The sequence below is a fragment of the Durio zibethinus genome, chromosome 8 (genome assembly GCF_047325235.1).
Source record: "Durio zibethinus cultivar Kanyao isolate XHJ-2024 chromosome 8, ASM4732523v1, whole genome shotgun sequence".
NCBI lineage: Eukaryota > Viridiplantae > Streptophyta > Magnoliopsida > Malvales > Malvaceae > Durio > Durio zibethinus.
Genome location: NC_143169.1, coordinates 4093353 through 4111035, shown reverse-complemented (window position 1 = coordinate 4111035; position 17683 = coordinate 4093353). Strand labels below are relative to the sequence as shown.

Here is a 17683-nt window from a genome sequence, read left to right as displayed (position 1 = left end):
CTGATTAACATCTGTTAAGTCGAATTCAACCTTCGTTTATTAACCTTCGTTTATTAACCTTTGTCAATGGGAAAAGTGGGAGAGGAAGAGAAAAAAATAATTAAAGAAAAAAAATTTAATTTTCTATAGTTTGGATTTATTTTTTAATATATTTTTCTTTTTTTTATCTTTTTAATTTTTTTGGTAAAAGAAATTTAAAAATAGATAAATTATTCAATCTCTTAAGTTAAGGTAAAATGTGTCGTACCTGACAATTTAAGTAAGTGATTACAGATCGTGCATTTGAGAGGACTTCAACAAGTGATCACTGATATGACTTAAACTCAAAATTTCTTCAAAAAAGATAAATTTTAATAAATTAAATCAATCACTTTTTAATTATTTTTTAATTTTTATTTATGTGAAAAAGGTATCTATTGGAATAGACCTTTAAAAAATAAAAAAAATTCAAATAAAAAATATCTTTAATAAATCATGTCCCTGTAGTCACACAACGAAAATTATACATATTTTGAGGATTGAAAAATAATATAAAATTTTTTAAAAGTTATAGACAAAAATAATATTTAAGGCAGCTAATGACGTATTTCGTGCTGTTAATTATGAAACCTAAAATAAAAAACGCTGACAATTTATATATACGTATAAGTATACATATACATAACAGGGTTCTCTATGAAGAAAAGTCTTTTTCTATTCAATTCGGTGCAAGCCTGACGTTTCTTTTATCTGGTAGTCTTCTTTTTCCCTTCGTGTTCTTTAGCTTTCTTTTCAAGCAAACAAATAAATCTCAGCTCATTTTCCTGATTTTATTTTCTTGTAGTTATATTTATTGATAGGTGAGAATTGGGAATTATTCCAATTAAAAAAAAAAAAAATCCTGCGGCGTTGTTTAATTCAATCGGTGGATTTGGTATTTGAAAAAAAAAAAATCCTTGAGGAATTCGCGGAACTCCGTTTTCGAATTGGAAGTCTGAGGTAAAAATTTTAACTTTTCTAGGTTTAAGGATTCTGTTACCTTACTTTCCTCCAAAATTTTACCTGGGAACATGTTTTTGATTTTTAACTATAATTTTTTTTTTATTATTACCACGCAATTAACTTGGTGGATTTTTTTATTTTTTATTTTTTATTTTTGATGTGAAAAAATTAGCAATCTTGATAGAATATTTGGATACCCAATAAAGAAAGCAACCCCCAAGATCAAATTATTTCTATTAAAAAATGGCTTATATTGTGGCTTTTGCTCATATTTCTAAATCTTTTTTTCTTTTTTTTTTTCATTGAATAATTTATGACAAAGTTCCATTTAAGAGTTGATTTCATTGGGAAAATGTAAAAAAATGGGTCATCCAAAAATATTTCAATTCCAGTTGCTTTTGGTTAAGGGGCTCAACTTTTTCACAGCCATGAGTCCAGGTAGCATTCTCAGCAGCTTGCTAACAATTAAGTCCTTTACTCAAATAGCAATTGGTTGAATATGAGCATAGCTTGGCAGTGATGTGCTGGTCTAGTGGTGTTTTTTAATGAGTTACGGTCCTCCTTCAATGGCCTAGTATGAAAGAAAAAACGAATCTTAAACAGCCTGCAAAGAAAGTTTACGTAGTATTAGTATTAAATCAACCAAATTGACATCCAAGTGTAAAATTGTGACTTACATAGTGAAAGATTAAGTTCAACTTCAATCAGGGTTGCAGGGTGTCTGTGACTGTGTGTCTGTGTCTAGTAAAATGTACTTTTGTTTTGTAAGAGCTAAAAATGTCGCGGCCAAAGATGTATACTGTCAAATTATGTTACAACATTACATAAAATAAGATCCTGCTTTTATGTATAAAATTATGCTATGTGGTATCTATAACAAAAAAAAAAAAAAAAAGACAAAGTTTAACAACTATGTGTTTTACACTGAGTTTCTTATCAAGAGATAGAAACTGAAGATGGGGAAGGGAAGTATTTATTGAAAAGAAATTTGTCAAACGTATTGCTTATCCGGAGTAAAATTGTTAGTTTTTTTTTTTTTTTCACTTTCTTTAATTTATGACAAAAAAATTAATTTCGAAGTGTTTGCGAGTTGTGACTGTTCTTTTCTATTTTGGTGTTGTCAGGATTTAATGGATACCAATAACTGGAGGCCTACTCCTCCAAGTGGAGAGCCCACCATGGACACAGGTGATTGGAGAACCCAGTTGCCGCCCGATTCACGACAAAGAATTGTCAACAAGATGTAAGTGAATTTTATGGTATTGTTAATTGTTAAATATACTTGCATGACTTAACTTACCGTAGATTCTGTGGCTTGTTCTTAATTGTCTTAGTCATTGTTAATAACCAACTTATTTCCTATTCTGAAGCGCTTACTTTGTTTTGTAAATACATGGCTTGAGAACCAAAGCACGCTCTTACCCAGAGTTTGGGCATTATACATTTGCCACTTATCTAGAGTCAAATGGCTAAGCTATTAGGTCCAACTTTACGTGGCATACTTATCATCATCATTTAATGAATTTATGTGATTAAATAAAGATGCATTTTCATTTTGGATCTTTGGCTTCATGGCACTTGTTACCCCATTCAAGTGGTACTGTATATGAATTGGTGGTTCTCTTTTGTTCTAACTGAATTATGCCCACTCATTAAATAACTTATTACTGTAACTGACAGTAGTGGCCTTGCTTTTATACAACATTCTCTGAACAATGGAAATTATGGTATGTGATCATTTGAATGTAGCTGATATATGAAGGCCATGAATGCTTTGTTTTTGTTGGGAGAACTTTTGTTAAATTCCAGTGCTGTGACTTTGGGATATTTAAATGTAGACAGTCCTGACAAGTTAAAGGGGAAAATTTTTTGGTGCTTGTGTTGTTAGCATTTATTTAATTACCACTTGAAGATTCTTATATACATTTACAAAAAAATTTCTTAGTTTGTGTTATAATAACTGATGCAATGGCTTGCACACATAGAATGGATACGTTGAAGAGGCATCTTCCATTTTCTGGCCAAGATGGTTTAGATGAACTCAGGAAAATTGCAGTAAGGTTCGAGGAAAAGATTTTTACGGCAGCAACCGGCCAGGTAATCATAGATTTGCTGGCATTCTTTAATGTGCTTGAATGCATTGTTGTTTGCCAATATTTTGTCTGTTTGCATTGTGTGAATGCATCTGCATGTTTCTTTTTTTCCTATTCATATGCATAGGCATGCATACACCAAACTCCTTACCTTATTACTTATGTTGGAAGTCCATAGGAAAGAAACCTAGGGAGGAAAGAGAGAGGAGAGAGTAAAAAACAAAGATGCTAAATGTTAACTCGATATTAAGCATGGGACATATAACATATTTGAGAATGTTCTTATATTTGAATAATAAAGTAAAACTTGTTTAATCTAAAGGTGTTATGGATTTCCATATTCAGCCTGATTATCTAAGGAGAATATCATTGAAGATGCTTACGATGGAGACCAAGTCTCAGAATACTATACCCAATACTGGGAATAACAGCAAACCCCCTGATCCAGGTAATAGTAGGAAACAGCATTTTACTTTGATGTACTGTAGAAGTAGGATAGTTTCCATTTATATGTCCTTTCTGTTCTTTTCCATGCAGAGCTGTTTTAATTTACAAAATGTATGCTCATTTGCTTTCAGCATCCATTCGAATGAAAATTTCCTATATTTTATTCTTTTTGCCCCCTTGTTGTAGTGTAGCAGTTGTAATACTTTAACCAGGTAGGGTAAGTTTTGTTTTGGTGGGCAGAGGTGTTTTAACTGATAGATTTGATGAGCATCCAAATAGAAAGCCATATTTGCTGTTTCCATAGTTGAAGTCTTTTAGCATGGCATACACCACTGCATATCCTAGGAATAAATTTATCATTTTTGATTCGTTCCCATGGTATGTTTCAATTGCCTCACATGTTTTAAGTCTAGTTATCTTTTCAAATGAATTAATTACTACTTGGTTATTTTTGTTGTTTATCTTGTTCTAAATGTTCTTCAATTCAGTTCTTGTGGATTCTTCCCCAACTTCTCTTTCTTAATATAAAAATGTTGGGTAGGTTCTCAGGGTATGCAGAACCAAGTACACAGTCAAGGACCATCAGTTCCTATCCCATTACAAAGTAATCAGTCTCAAGCACGTCAGCAACTGTTACCACAGAATGTTCCAACTAACATGGCATCTGCTGGAGTTCAAAGTTCTGCTGGTTTTCAAGCTGGAATGCCTTCTGTCTCTAGTCTTACACAGAATCCTATTCCTAATGTTGTTGGCCAGAATTCCAACATGCAGAGCATGTCTGGAATTTCACAGAACTCCCTGGGGCAAGGGGTGCCTTCCAATATTTTTGCTAATCAGCAGAGGCAAATGCAAGGAAGGCAACAAGTGCTTCCGCAACAGCAACAACAACAACAACAGCAGCAGCAGCAGCAGCAACAACAACAGCAACAGCAGCAGCATCTGTACCATCATCAACTTATGAAGCAAAAGATTCAACAGGGAAGTCTCCAACCCTCACTTATGCAGCCTCACATGCAGCAACAACAGCAGAAAAACCTGTTACCAGCTGCTCAGCTGCAATCTTCCCAGCAATCTGGTATGCAAACATCATCTATCATGCAGCCATCTTCCCTGTCATCAACTACTCTTCCTGGTCTTCAACAGAGTCAGCAATCTTCTATGCAGCAGCTTCAGCAGCATCAACAGTCAGTCCTTAGACAGCAGCAACAGCCACAACAGGCTGCCAGTAGTGGTATTCATCAACAACAAACACCAATGACACAGCAATCAATGATGCCTCAGCAGCAGCAGCCATACATAATGGGACAACAGACAAATGCTGCAAATATACAGCAGAATCAGTTAATTGGACAGCAAAACAGCATTGGGGACATTCAGCAGCAGAGATTGCTAGGCCAGTCTAGTAATCTGTCAAACCTGCAGCAACAACAGCAGCAGCAGTTAATGGCTCAACAAAACAATCTTTCAAATATACATCAGCAACAGTTGGGTCCTCAGAGTAATATTTCAGGATTACAGCAACAGCAGCAGCAGCAATTGATTGGAACCCAGTTGGGTAACTCAAGCATGCCAACTAATCAGCAATCTTTACACATGCTACCCCTGCCAAAGCATCCACTCCAACAAACACAGGAGAGTGCACCTAATTTGTTACCGACTCAAGGACAGATGTCTCAGCAACCACAGCAGCAGCACCAGCAGCAACTGATGTCGCAGATGCAATCACAGTCTACACAATTGCAGCAACAGTTGGGTTTGCAACAACAGCCCAATCAATTACGACAAAATATGCAGCAGAGGCTTCAAGCATCAGGTCAAGCAACAAGTTCCTTACTTCAATCACAAACTTTAATAGATCAGCAAAAGCAGTTGTATCAATCACAGAGAGCTGTTCTGGAGACATCATCGAGTATGTTTTTGAATCTACGCAGTTGCCTACACTTGTTTTTTTCTTTGTTGCTTTCTGATCTTGTGTTCTTTAACTAATGTGGACAGTTTTTGCCTCTGATACTAGTACATTTCAACCTTGAAGCCCTGAAATTTTTATTTTCTCTTTTATGCCTACAATACAACATTCTTAGTTGATGCTAGTTTTGTGTTGCATTTCTACTGCAGAAAGTAATTTTCATTCTAAGGTGAGAGATTAAGAGAATATCTTAAATTTATGCTATGCTACCCCATCAAAGGCACATATCAGAACCTCACATCTTGTCTGGGTGATTAGTTGTTAGCTAACAAACCGATGCTACATGGCACTGCCTGGCCTTTGGTGCCACCAGAAACATTGTCACCGGTGTCACTGCTAGGTCTCCACTGCTATTATGTTACTTTTAACCTTTGTTGCAGTTATTGCCCAATGGTTTTGTCAAACCACGAAGCAACTGCTGGATTTAATCTATCACTTTATCAACAAATAATTCATTTTCTTTTATTCTATGAGCTTTCATGTTGGCTATAAAACATTCTTCAGGGAGGAATAAACTGTGTTTTTTGTGCAAAGGAAACAAGTGGTCCTGTTTAACATGAACTTGTGATTAGGAGACTCAAGTTCTGCTTTAAAAAAACAGCTAGTTACTTTGTTTGCATCAAACTAGTTGGTAAACATGCTTGCAAATGTTAGAGGAGTTTTGCTTGGATGAAGGATGTATAATGAATGACTAGATAAGCAAGTGGGCAAAAGCGAGGAGGTTCTTGCATGCATAAATGTTAAAGAGGGTCTCCAAACCGAAAATTGTTTTAATGGTTTTTTGATTGAGTCTCATGGATTTTGTTGAGACTTAGATTTTTGTTGTAGATTTAACTATATGAACCCTATATTTCTTTAGTTTAAGTTGTTCCATAGATTTTTTTAATGCTTTACTTTGATGGCTAAAGTCTGAATTTGGCCCCTCTACCGTCTCAATCATACTGTTTTAGTCCCTCAACCCAATTTTATCGAATTTAGTCCTTGTACTTAAGAGTAAATATAAGGACAATTGATAATAATATTAAGATTTTGCTTTCAATTTGGATAACATGGAATTTTAGTTATTACCTGGTATGTTGAGGTGGATTAGTTTTTGGCACACATGTCAGTCAAAAAATCTCATATTACATTTTAATTCAATAATAATTAAGAATTTTATATTCTAAAAAACAATTATTAGTGTATTTTTATTAAAAATAGTTTTTTTATATTAATGTGTGCCATGTGGTAAAAAAAGTTCAAGTTAGCAATAAAATCTTTTCATATGTCCATGTGCAAAATGTTTACACATAGTTTCTTCCAACTCTTTTTTCGGTTGTATCCCATGGTAGGTCTGATGGAATTTTATGACATAGGTATTTGGTCATTGGTTGCATTATGATCCCTGTTCATCTCCCATCTATGCTATGTATACTTTATTTTGCTGTGAGAGTTGGTTGTTTTCTGCTCAAAATATACCCTTCTTCCACAAATCATCTGTTTCAATGTTCTTTTACATATTTGCAGCAGTATCATCTATCTTTATGTTTATGGAATGATTTCTTTTCATTTAAATTATGTTTTCCTTATTCTTCTCCTCCAGAAATTTCCACTTTTCTTATGTGTGCAATGTTTATATTTTTGTTAGCGTCGTTAGATTCTACAGCTCAAACAGGACATGCAAATGGGGGTGATTGGCAAGAAGAGGTCTATCAGAAGGTAAAAACTATCTTGACATATTCTCCTGTAGATGGTATTACATTACAACTTGGTTTCAAGAAGGTTTTAAGGTGTAAGAAAGTGGTTTTCAGAAAGACTATTAAAGCATATTGGGATGCTCATCTTACTGGAACTATAAAACAGAAGAATTAGGAACTAAAAAGACATTCAGGCATTTTTGAATGACTTATTTGTTTTAGAAGAAAGAAAATGAAGCTTATTTAATTCCTGAAGTGCTCTACTCAAGATCTATTATAATTGGTGAGGAAGAAAACTGTCAAATAGACCAAGGATATCTTGCATTCCTGACTTCAAATTAATCATCATTTGTTGATACATTTAACTAAAATCATTCCCTGTTAGTCTGAAAATGGAAAAATCTTTCTAATTGTTGGTTAACCATTCTGCCTTTGTGGTTTTATGTTGCAGATCAAGACCATGAAAGAGACATACTTCACTGAATTAAATGAGATGCACCATAAAATTGATGCCAAGTTGCAGCAGGTAGGTTAATCCTTTTACATAATCTTCTTCATTTATTCTCCACTTCCAAAGTGGTAGAACGCATCTTTAATTTTCTCTGCTGTCCTGTATCTGCACCATACTCACATCCTGCTTTTGGGTCGCTACTTGAATACCACTCCTGGATACACTGTTTAGTGGTTGCATTTAAGCTTATCTTGGTTGTAGTGGTTTGCAATTTTACTTGTGTCTGTTAATATGATTCTATGCGTTCTTTTTTACAGCATGATTCTCTTCCACAGCAACCAAAGTCAGAGCAGCTTGGCAAGTTGAGAAATTTTAAAACCAAGTTGGAGCAAATTTTAACCTTCTTATCAGTTTCCAAAGCCAGTATCTCACCCCTTGTCAAGGATAAGTTGAGTTCCTATGAGAAGCTCATAATATATTTTATAAATATCAATAGGCCAAGGAAGCCTGTCTCACTGCTGCATCAAGGACAGCTTCCTCCACCTCATATGCATTCCATGCAGCAGCCACAACCTCAAATTAATCAGACACAGCCTCATGATAATCAAATGAACCCTCAGTTGCATTCCATAAATTTACAAGGTTCTGTGCCAACATTGCAGTTGAACAACATGACAAGTTTGCAGCATAATTCTTTGTCTTCTTTACCTGGGGTTTCAACAGCACAGCAGACCATGTTAAATTCGCTGCAGCCTGGTTCCAATTTGGATTCAGCACAAGGTAATGCCCTAGGCTCAATGCCGCAGGTTGCTCCAGGATCTTTACAACCGAATCCTGTTAGTACCTCCCAACAGGCAAATATGAACAGTTTGTCATCACAAAGTGGGTTAAGTGTTCTGCAGCAAAACATGAATCCTCTTCAGTCAAATTCCAACATGCTTCAGCACCAGCATCTGAAACAACAGGAGCAGCAAATGCTTCAGTCACAAAAGAACAAACAGATTCAACAGCACCAGATGCAGCACCAATATATGCAGCAGAAGCAGCTGTTACTGCAACAACAACAGCAACAACCGCAACAACATCAGCAGCAGCAGCCGCAACAGCAAGCAAAGCAACAGCTACCCACACAATTGCAGACACACCAGATGTCACAGCTGCATCAGATGAATGATGTAAATGATATGAGGCAGGGAATGGGTGTTAAGCCAGGGGTCTTTCAACAACATCTCACAGCAGGTCAACGTCAACCTTGTACCCATCAACAGTTGAAACCAGGTGCTCAATTTCCTATTTCTTCACCTCAGCTCCTTCAGGCTGCATCTCCTCAGATGCCTCAACTCTCTTCCCCACAGGTTGATCAGCAAAGCCTGCTAGCATCTATGTCAAAAACTGGAACCCCTTTGCAATCTGCAAACTCTCCTTTTGTTGTTCCTTCACCTTCACCTCCCTTGGCTCCATCACCTATGCCTGGGGAATCTGAAAAACCTGTTCCAGGCACTTTCACTCTCTCAAATGCTGCAAATGTTGGACATCAGCAAGGAACTGGTGTTCAAGCAGGCTCCCAGTCGCTTGCAATTGGCACTCCTGGGATATCAGCCTCCCCTCTGCTAGCAGAGTTCACTGGTGCAGATGGTAGTCATGCTAATGCTTTGACAACAGTTTCTAGCAAGTCAAACATCACAGAGCAGCCTCTTGAACGTTTAATGAAGGCAGTTAGTGAAGCCCAATTTTTTATACTTCTCTCTTTTGTGCTTAATTTTGTTCCTTTGTGAGAAAGCTTTAGAAGTTCTTTCTCCTTATAAAAATATATTTTATTTATTTTATTTTTGATGTGGTATATTTCAGGTTAAATCCATGTCACCTATAGCATTGAGTGCATCTGTAAGTGACATTGGCTCAGTTGTCAGCATGACTGACAGGATAGCAGGGTCAGCTCCTGGTAATGGGTCTAGAGCTGCTGTTGGTGAGGATCTGGTTGCCATGACAAAGTGTCGTCTGCAAGCAAGAAATTTCATCACTCAAGATGGAATGAGTGGGACAAAGAAAATGAGGCGCTACACTAGTGCCATGCCTCTAAATGTTGTATCATCTGCAGGCAGTGTAAATGATAGTTTCAAACAATTAACTGGTTCAGAGACATGTGACTTGGAGTCAACTGCAACATCTAATGTTAAGAGGCCAAGAATTGAGGTATTATTCTTTGCTCATGGTACATTTTTCTAAACTGTCAGCTCTGTTTTGTTAGAAGCCTGTTCCAGCATTTGGTGATATATGGCTGAATTACTATGAACCGCCTCTGTGCCAAATTAAATGTCCATCTTTCCATTTTGGGATGTTTTAAAATGTTGCATTTGAAGCCGTTAAACACCGGTGTGGTAAAAATCTTAAAAATTTTAATTTCACTAATGTTAAAGAATTTTGTTCAACTTTGTGCAGTCAACAGCAAACACTATTGGCAAAAAAAAAAATAAAAATGCAAGCACTCAATTTGGAATGAAAGCAGTTGTTGAACTTTGTCGTTCCTGACATAGGATTCTTTTGCAAAGTTCTGAATCACATCCATCATTTATTTACCTTAGTGGCTCATTTCACTGGTTACCAATTGTTTAATCGGAGATATTCTTGTTTTCCTGAGACTGTTTTCCTTGAGTACTTATAAGTTTCATGCTGGTTGACTGGTGTGTGCTCCATTACATTTGCAGTTCTTATAATGTCATACCTGCCAATGTAGACAACTTTTATTCGATATGTGTAGTGTTGCTTATCCTTCATTACATTTGGGAGTCACAACTGTATCTAATCTTGAGAGATAAAATCTTGAGGAAACCATTATTGACTCGTATGAGTAACTCAAGAAATAGTGCAAATGCAGAACTTGAGCAGCAAAAGCATTGATTATGTCCTTAAAGTAATGAGTTTGTTCAAATTGAACATAGTTGAAGTTTAAGGAGATTGCTTATTGAAGCTGGAAGGAAACAATGTACTGATTTTTATAAGGGCTTTAACAAAAGTTAGTATCAAAATAAAATTGTGCATATGAACTCCAATATTTGGCATTAGTCGTTGTTGTCTTTACTTAGGTACATTTAAGCATGTGGTATAGTTATAGATAAAATGCAACATAAACATTGGTGAAGTAAAATTTTTGGACCTTTCAGTATAGGCATCATTATTAATTCATGTTTGGAATCATAGGGTTCTTAGGTTTTCTCCTGCATCCATTTTGTTTCAATGATAGTGACAAAATTACTGACTACGGGCTAGGTGTCCCCTTAACAGTAGGATCCTTCCTTTCTTGGAATTCTTACAAGCATAGTGAAGAAGCTTCAGAATTCAGTCAGGGGAGCATGGAATGAAAATATTAGTTTCTCTTGTAACTTATCAGTTAAATTGCAAGGTCCACCAATTTGACCTCCTTGCTTTATATGAAATCTGAAGTGATTGAGCTTTGGTTTTTATCCAACATCCACTAAATATCTGCAGTTATATTGTTAGGTGGAGTGTAGGCAATATATTTTTCTCTAACTGTCATTTGACTTTATGATGTTCCATGGCTTTGTGTCAAAGAGAACCATATCATTTTGATTTTTCATATTCTGATTTCTGCATAGCAATAAATAGAGGCCATCTGATGCTGGCATGAAAATATTTATTTATAATTTGGTATTGTCAAAGATAGTATCATGCAGTTTGCTTTATGTAATTAAATTTACAAAATTACATGGGACCTATGGCAGGCTAATCATGCTCTTTTGGAAGAAATAAGGGAAATAAACCGACGACTAATAGACACAGTGGTTGAGATCAGTGATGAAGATGTTGATCCAGGTGCAGCAGCAGCAACTGCTGCAGGGGGTGAAGGCACCATTGTCAAGTGCTCTTTCAGCGCTGTGGCTCTCAATTCAAACTTGAAATCACAGTACATGTCAGCACAGATGGTAAGCTTTCAGATCTTGTAAAGAAATAACCTGAAGTATTATGTTTTTCTCTGCATTATCCGTGCTTTGTTGCTATGCAGTCACCGATTCAGCCCTTGCATTTGCTAGTCCCAACAAATTATCCAAATTGTTCACCAATCCTATTAGACAAGTTTCCAGTTGAAGTCAGGTGAGGAAACACTGCGTTTGTATTCCAGGCCCACCCATTTCTCTCCTAACTCTTCTTTAAATAGGTATTCTGTTTACAAACTGCTTGATTTCATTTTGGCAAATTATCATGTGTCTTGGTTTTGTATCACTTTTTGCCATCTTAAAATTTTCATTTGAATACAATTCCAAAAGTAAAAGGCGAAGCAATAATCTTTCAGGTTTGAACCATTGTCATGGACCTGATATTGACGGAGGATGGAAAGAAGCTAGTTGAAGGATTAAAACTATTTAGTACTTTGTTTCTTTATTATAGCTTATGGGTTTAATTGTAGCTTTTATATATATTTAGGTTATTTTATTGTACTATTAATTATGTTTTCACTTATTTTCCTAGTGTTAGGGCTTATGGGTTATATTTGGTATATTATATTTCTACAAGGGTTTAGGATTTAGTTATAAATACCTATGTTTTAATTTTGAGTGGGCTTGGATTTGTGAGTTATTGAGATATTGGTATTTTGATTATTTTGGAGATTGTCATTTTGAATCTTTGATTATTGATATTCGAGAAGTTTAATAATGATATTCATATTATTTTCTTGAGTGATTAGTTTAATCCTTCAACTAACTTCTTTCACATTAAGTTTCAGTTTCTTGTTGTCTTTACCTAAATCTGTTAATTGATTTAATTGCTGAGTGAGTCATTTTGACTGGTTAGTCAGTGCAGTAACTTTGATTTCAATGGTACTTGTTAATTATATATGACTTAAACTAAATTTTAGGTTTTTTGGTGTTCTAGTAGAATTTGTTAGTAGTTATGAGCATTTGGCTTAGGGTTATGCTGGTTAAGAGCAAGTTGGTTTGAGTCTAAACGTCTAATATTGATATTTTCGCTTGAAAATTAATTTTGTCTCATATTCTGTTTCGCAGTAAGGAGTATGAAGACCTTTCAGTGAAAGCAAAGTCAAGATTTAGTATATCACTGCGAACCCTTTCTCAGCCTATGTCACTTGGTGAGATAGCCAGGACTTGGGATGTTTGTGCCCGAGCTGTTATTTCTGAGCATGCACAACAGAGTGGTGGAGGCAGCTTTAGCTCAAAATATGGGACTTGGGAGAAGTGCTTGAGTGCTGCATAGCCATCTTTGCAGAGACTCAATCAAAAGCATAAACTGGAGCTGTTTTGATAATTGATGACAAGAATTTGCCACAGCTGCTATCTTGAGGAATGAATAATCAGTTTTTGGATGCATGTCTTGACAATCAAATCCATTCAAGGAAGCAGCCTCTGGTGATGTTTGTCAACTTGAGAAAACTCCCAGTCTCCGAGGTTAGTTCATAACTGGTGTCATTAGGTAAATATTGTTGCTTGTTATGGGTCAAAACATGCAGCGTAATATAAAAATTAAGCATGCCATCAATTCTATTTATAACCATGCTGCATTTGTTATATGTACGTTTGTAACAGCTTTTATGTCTTCCCTGCTCTCCCCTAATCGGTCTGTAAGTTTCTTTGAATGCTGGGTACAAATTTTGTCATGTCAGTCGTGGTAAATGCAGAACTTAAATTTATGATAATTATCTGTACAAGATTTGTTCTATTTGGCTAATAAAGCAAATAATGCAGATAATCCTTGCCAGGAGTTTCATTGAATCCATAGCACTCTAACTCAATTTTGAGTTTGTATTTTGTCTTCTCTGTGACAATTGTACAAAGAAAAAAAAAAAAAAAAAAAACACATACATATGTGAGAACTTCACGTTAGTATATTGAAAAAAAAGAGGGTAAATTCCATCCAAGCCGTCACAAATTCATTAATTTAGAAAATAAGCAATCCTTCTGATACTTAACCCCGGCAACAAATTTTATATAATTACAAAAGTGCCCGTTGAATTTAAATTTATTATATATATGTGTATACTCGCACGAGTATTATAATAATTAAAATTAAATTGTAAAATATTCAATTGTAATTCATTTCTTTTTCAACCAAAAATTTTTTATATTATATCTTTCATTTTTTTTTTTTTAAATTGTTACATGTCAAAAGAATACGAACGTAGGTGATAATTTGCATTTTGTTATAATTTGTCTTTCGAATTAAACTGTAATAAATCCTTTGCTATAAAAATCACATAGTGATAAGGAGTTCACATTAGAATTCAAACAATTTTTAAATTTGCAATCAAAGACGGTAAAAAATATTTAATTTTTTATCACTGGAAAATTTATTAACAAAATTTACAAAAACAGAATGAAATTGTTTGTGCATTTGTTTTACCAAATCATTATCATAAGAATATATGAAATAGATACCATGTCACTCAAGCAATTTCATACCTGAACTTTTCCTTCATAAGAAATGAATATTACCCTTTGCATCAGTTAAGGATTTGGGCGTAACCTACATAAATAAAAGAAGAAAATAAAAAAGAAGTGAATTGAGATCAAATTAAAATAAGGGTAGCAATTATGACATAATAGAAACATCTCATACAATATACCTACTTCTCATTTAATAAATTTCGAAGAAAAAAAATATTAAAACATTAAAGATGAGGCCGTGAAAACAAAAAAAATTTTGAAAGAATTAATAATTCTCTTTCAAAAAAAAAAACATGTAACCTCAACTTCAGCACTTTGAAAATCCAATTTTAAAGTGAAGCAAATCACATTAACAAAATTCTCTGTCAACTAACCTCAAACATAAGTCAAACAAGATGGAGATTGCATGCACTTATTTAATCTAGCAAACCATATAAACTTCCATACTTGAAGGTTAACAACAACACTTAATCCATTAAACCATGCTTCTGCTGACCATATAAACTTTCATGTTACATTGCAAATTCTGTCATAATGGCTACACTTTCATTTTACATCAAAGATTGACAGTACTTGGAAAACTACATTCTTACCATAGGGGTGTTAATAGAAAAATGAATATGATGTAAAATAGAGAAGCATATTTAGTAGAAAGTAATTCAACAGCATTCGAATCTTGCACACCTAAAGAGCCAGAAAAAATATAGCCAAAATCAGGCCATTAGAATCCCTTAATATCCCACCAAACCTAACAAGACCTAACAGGAAAAAAAAAAAGCAAGAGATCCCTTGAAATGAATTCAGACCATTTGCTTTTTACAATCATCTAAAGCAAAGTCTCAGTGACAATATGAACAAAAAGGTGGGAGGGGATTGCCTTGTCTTAACCCTTTTTGCATATAAAATTCAAGAGTGGAGGACCACTGACTAATACAGTAATTAGAACAGAAGAAATTCATTCCTTAATCCAACCCCTCCATCAATAACCAAATCCCTTAGACTTCATGACATAAATCAGAAAATCCCACTCGACATAATCAAACTTCCTTAAAATCCAACTTTAAAAACCACACCCTCATTCTCTTCTCCCCATTTTAAGAATCAATCACTTCATTAGCTAATAAAATATCTTTAGTCTGCCTGCAGCATAAATGCATTTTGAGTATCACTAAGTAACAAACCAATCACTGACTTTATTTTCATCTAAGTTTTAGACCCTATTTTAATCAATAAATGCACGTATAAAACTGCATATTTTCCAAAATTTCATAGGTATGAAATCTGTTAAGCTAAATTATTGTAGAAGTTGAAAGATTTGAGGAAAACCATAAAATCTATTAGCATTACCTTCCTCAAACAGTCTTAAATCTTAAAAAAAATCAATTTGAGAAGAAAAAGAAAAAAAAGAACTAATCACTCTTTGACATATAGAAAGTTTTTTTGCTTAATTAGATATACCTTTTACCAGGCAGTCATTCAGAATACTTTGTTTGTGAGATATGACCCAACTGGCTCCATCATTTCATTCTTTTCCATGAATTACCCTTTCTTTTCAAAGTAATTAACTCCATAAATTCTTATTTTTTTTTTTTTTCAAAGAGTGTGTTGCTTTTACCAACAACGGGTGAAGAAAAAAAATTAAGAAAATAAAAAATTGATTGAAAATTATAGTATTTGGTTTGATTTAAATAGATAATTTTTTATTTGATTTGATTTAAGTTTAAATTTTAAATTGGTATGGCCTATTATTCTGGACAGGTTGCATTGTTCCTTCTCTCGTTTTCTCCCTATTTTCAAATTTCACCCCATTACTCTCTTTTATTTCCAGACTTCCTCTTCACCTTTCAATTGTGGCCTGACCCCTTAGATCATTTTTTTTAAACTCAATCTTTGTATGTTTTAGAGGGACGATGAAAAGGTTAGAGACAGATGATTTTTAAAGAAAGAAGAAACTGTTTGGGAGAACGGTAATAATGAAAGAGATCAATTGAAAGAATAAAAAAAAAAAATCTTCAACTTTTTAATTTAATGATTAAAAAAGTTTTAGGAAGATATAAAGTTGGTGTTCGATCTTAACCTTCTCTCCTCACCTTAATGTAATGTAAGGTTCTGTTTTTCTTGAAAAAAAAAAAAATGGGTGACACGTGATATAAACCCTAGCAAAGTCAAAAGTAAGGTTTATATATGCTGGATTTGTATATTTGATATTTAATATATTTATTTTGTTATATATATTTATAATTAAAAATTTTGTTTTTATATGTTGCATTTAAAATTTGTTATTAACAGATTTGATATGTTTAAAGAAAAAATTATAATTTATTATTATAAAATATTACTATGAGTATTTAAAAATAAAATAATATTTAAAAACTATTTCATATTAATTTCATAAATATCAAATGAATTAAAATTTTTATTATATATAAAATTTAATTTAACATCTTTAATCTTTAATAATTATTTTTCATCTCTTTACATTTTTTATTTTACCGTAATCATTACATTTGGATTTCAACACATTTTATTATAAATTTCAATCTTATTATTAAAATATTCAAAATTTCCATTTTAATAATTAATTTTATCATTATTATTTTTTTAATTTCATTAAAATTAATTTTACCATCCATTTTTTATCAAATCAAAAAAATCCAACAAAATAATTTATTAATTTAATAATTCAAGAAACAAGGCAGAAGCAAATGAATGTTATTTTCATTTGCCAATCAATCTACGACAACCAATTTCATTAGATTTCTGACACACTCACAGAGGGACAGGTGCTTTAACGATCTACCTTTTTTTATAGTTGGTACTACTTTATACGTTCAACTGACAGCTTATAACCAAAGCGATGCTAGCGGCAGATGCTTATCAAGGGTGCTACAACACCCGCTCATTTGGAAAGTCATGTTATATTCATTTTTTAGCTAAAAACCAACAACTGATAACAATAAGTTTCTCTCACTTAACTCCATACTTCATTTATCTATAAAATAATTAAAAAATAATAGAAGGTAAAGTTAAAAAGTAAAGACAAAGCCGTTTTTGGAAGCTTTAACGAAATGGAAAAGGAAATATTCATGCTTATTTAGAAAATTTTTTTTGGGCAAAATTAGTTACAATGCAATATTACTGAAAAGATAAACCATATTTAGAACCTATGAGAGCACATCAGAAAGTCAATACATATATGTTAGATGCCACTTGATCCCAAAATTTTTGGGCTCAAGTGACATTCAATATGTATGTATGAGTTTTATGGTGTGCTCTTATGAGCTCTAAGTATAGTTTATCTCTCTAACAATCCCAACAAACTCCATTAAGTTTACACTCTAGATTGACTTAATACATCATCCACTTGGATGTTCTGCTTTTGTATATTGTCATATATTCATTGCATCCAAGTTGAACTTTTTAATATCGACATTCGAGCACATGGAGTTGATGGACGTGACCAACTTTCGATTTATCAACAAACTCCCCCCAGTAATACTATTGGGACTCGAACCCATGCCTTTTGGTTCTAATACTAGTTATTGGGCTTGAAGAATAAATACAATAACACAAAAGTAATATATTACAATAAACCCACAGTAATAGATAATAATCAACAATCAACAATGTAGGAAAATAAAGCACACTAAGAT

At 33.7% G+C, this 17683-nt stretch overlaps 1 protein-coding gene across 16 annotated transcripts; it reads left to right on the top strand.

Moving 5' to 3' along the window:
• The first annotated feature begins 665 nt into the window (after positions 1-665).
• Positions 666-13282, top strand: LOC111278797 (mediator of RNA polymerase II transcription subunit 15a-like). Of its 16 annotated transcripts, none has more exons than XR_002688793.2 (13): positions 666-732; positions 824-978; positions 2106-2224; positions 2967-3078; positions 3420-3522; positions 4063-5430; positions 7115-7185; positions 7615-7689; positions 7932-9329; positions 9463-9807; positions 11355-11555; positions 11636-11788; positions 12636-13282. XR_002688793.2 is itself a non-coding variant. In XM_089764610.1 (13 exons), exons 6-13 carry the CDS (start codon positions 4074-4076, stop codon positions 12841-12843), a joined length of 3741 nt encoding a protein of 1246 aa, XP_089620736.1. In that variant the 5' UTR covers positions 666-732; positions 824-978; positions 2106-2224; positions 2967-3078; positions 3420-3522; positions 4071-4073; the 3' UTR covers positions 12844-13282. The 16 variants fall into 16 exon arrangements, 14 of the variants coding, with proteins under 14 accessions (XP_089620736.1, XP_089620732.1, XP_089620728.1 ...); XM_089764610.1 differs by having other exon boundaries at positions 4071-5430; positions 7932-9326; positions 11636-11724; XM_089764606.1 differs by having other exon boundaries at positions 4071-5430; positions 11636-11724.
• Positions 13283-17683: the final 4401 nt, after the last annotated feature.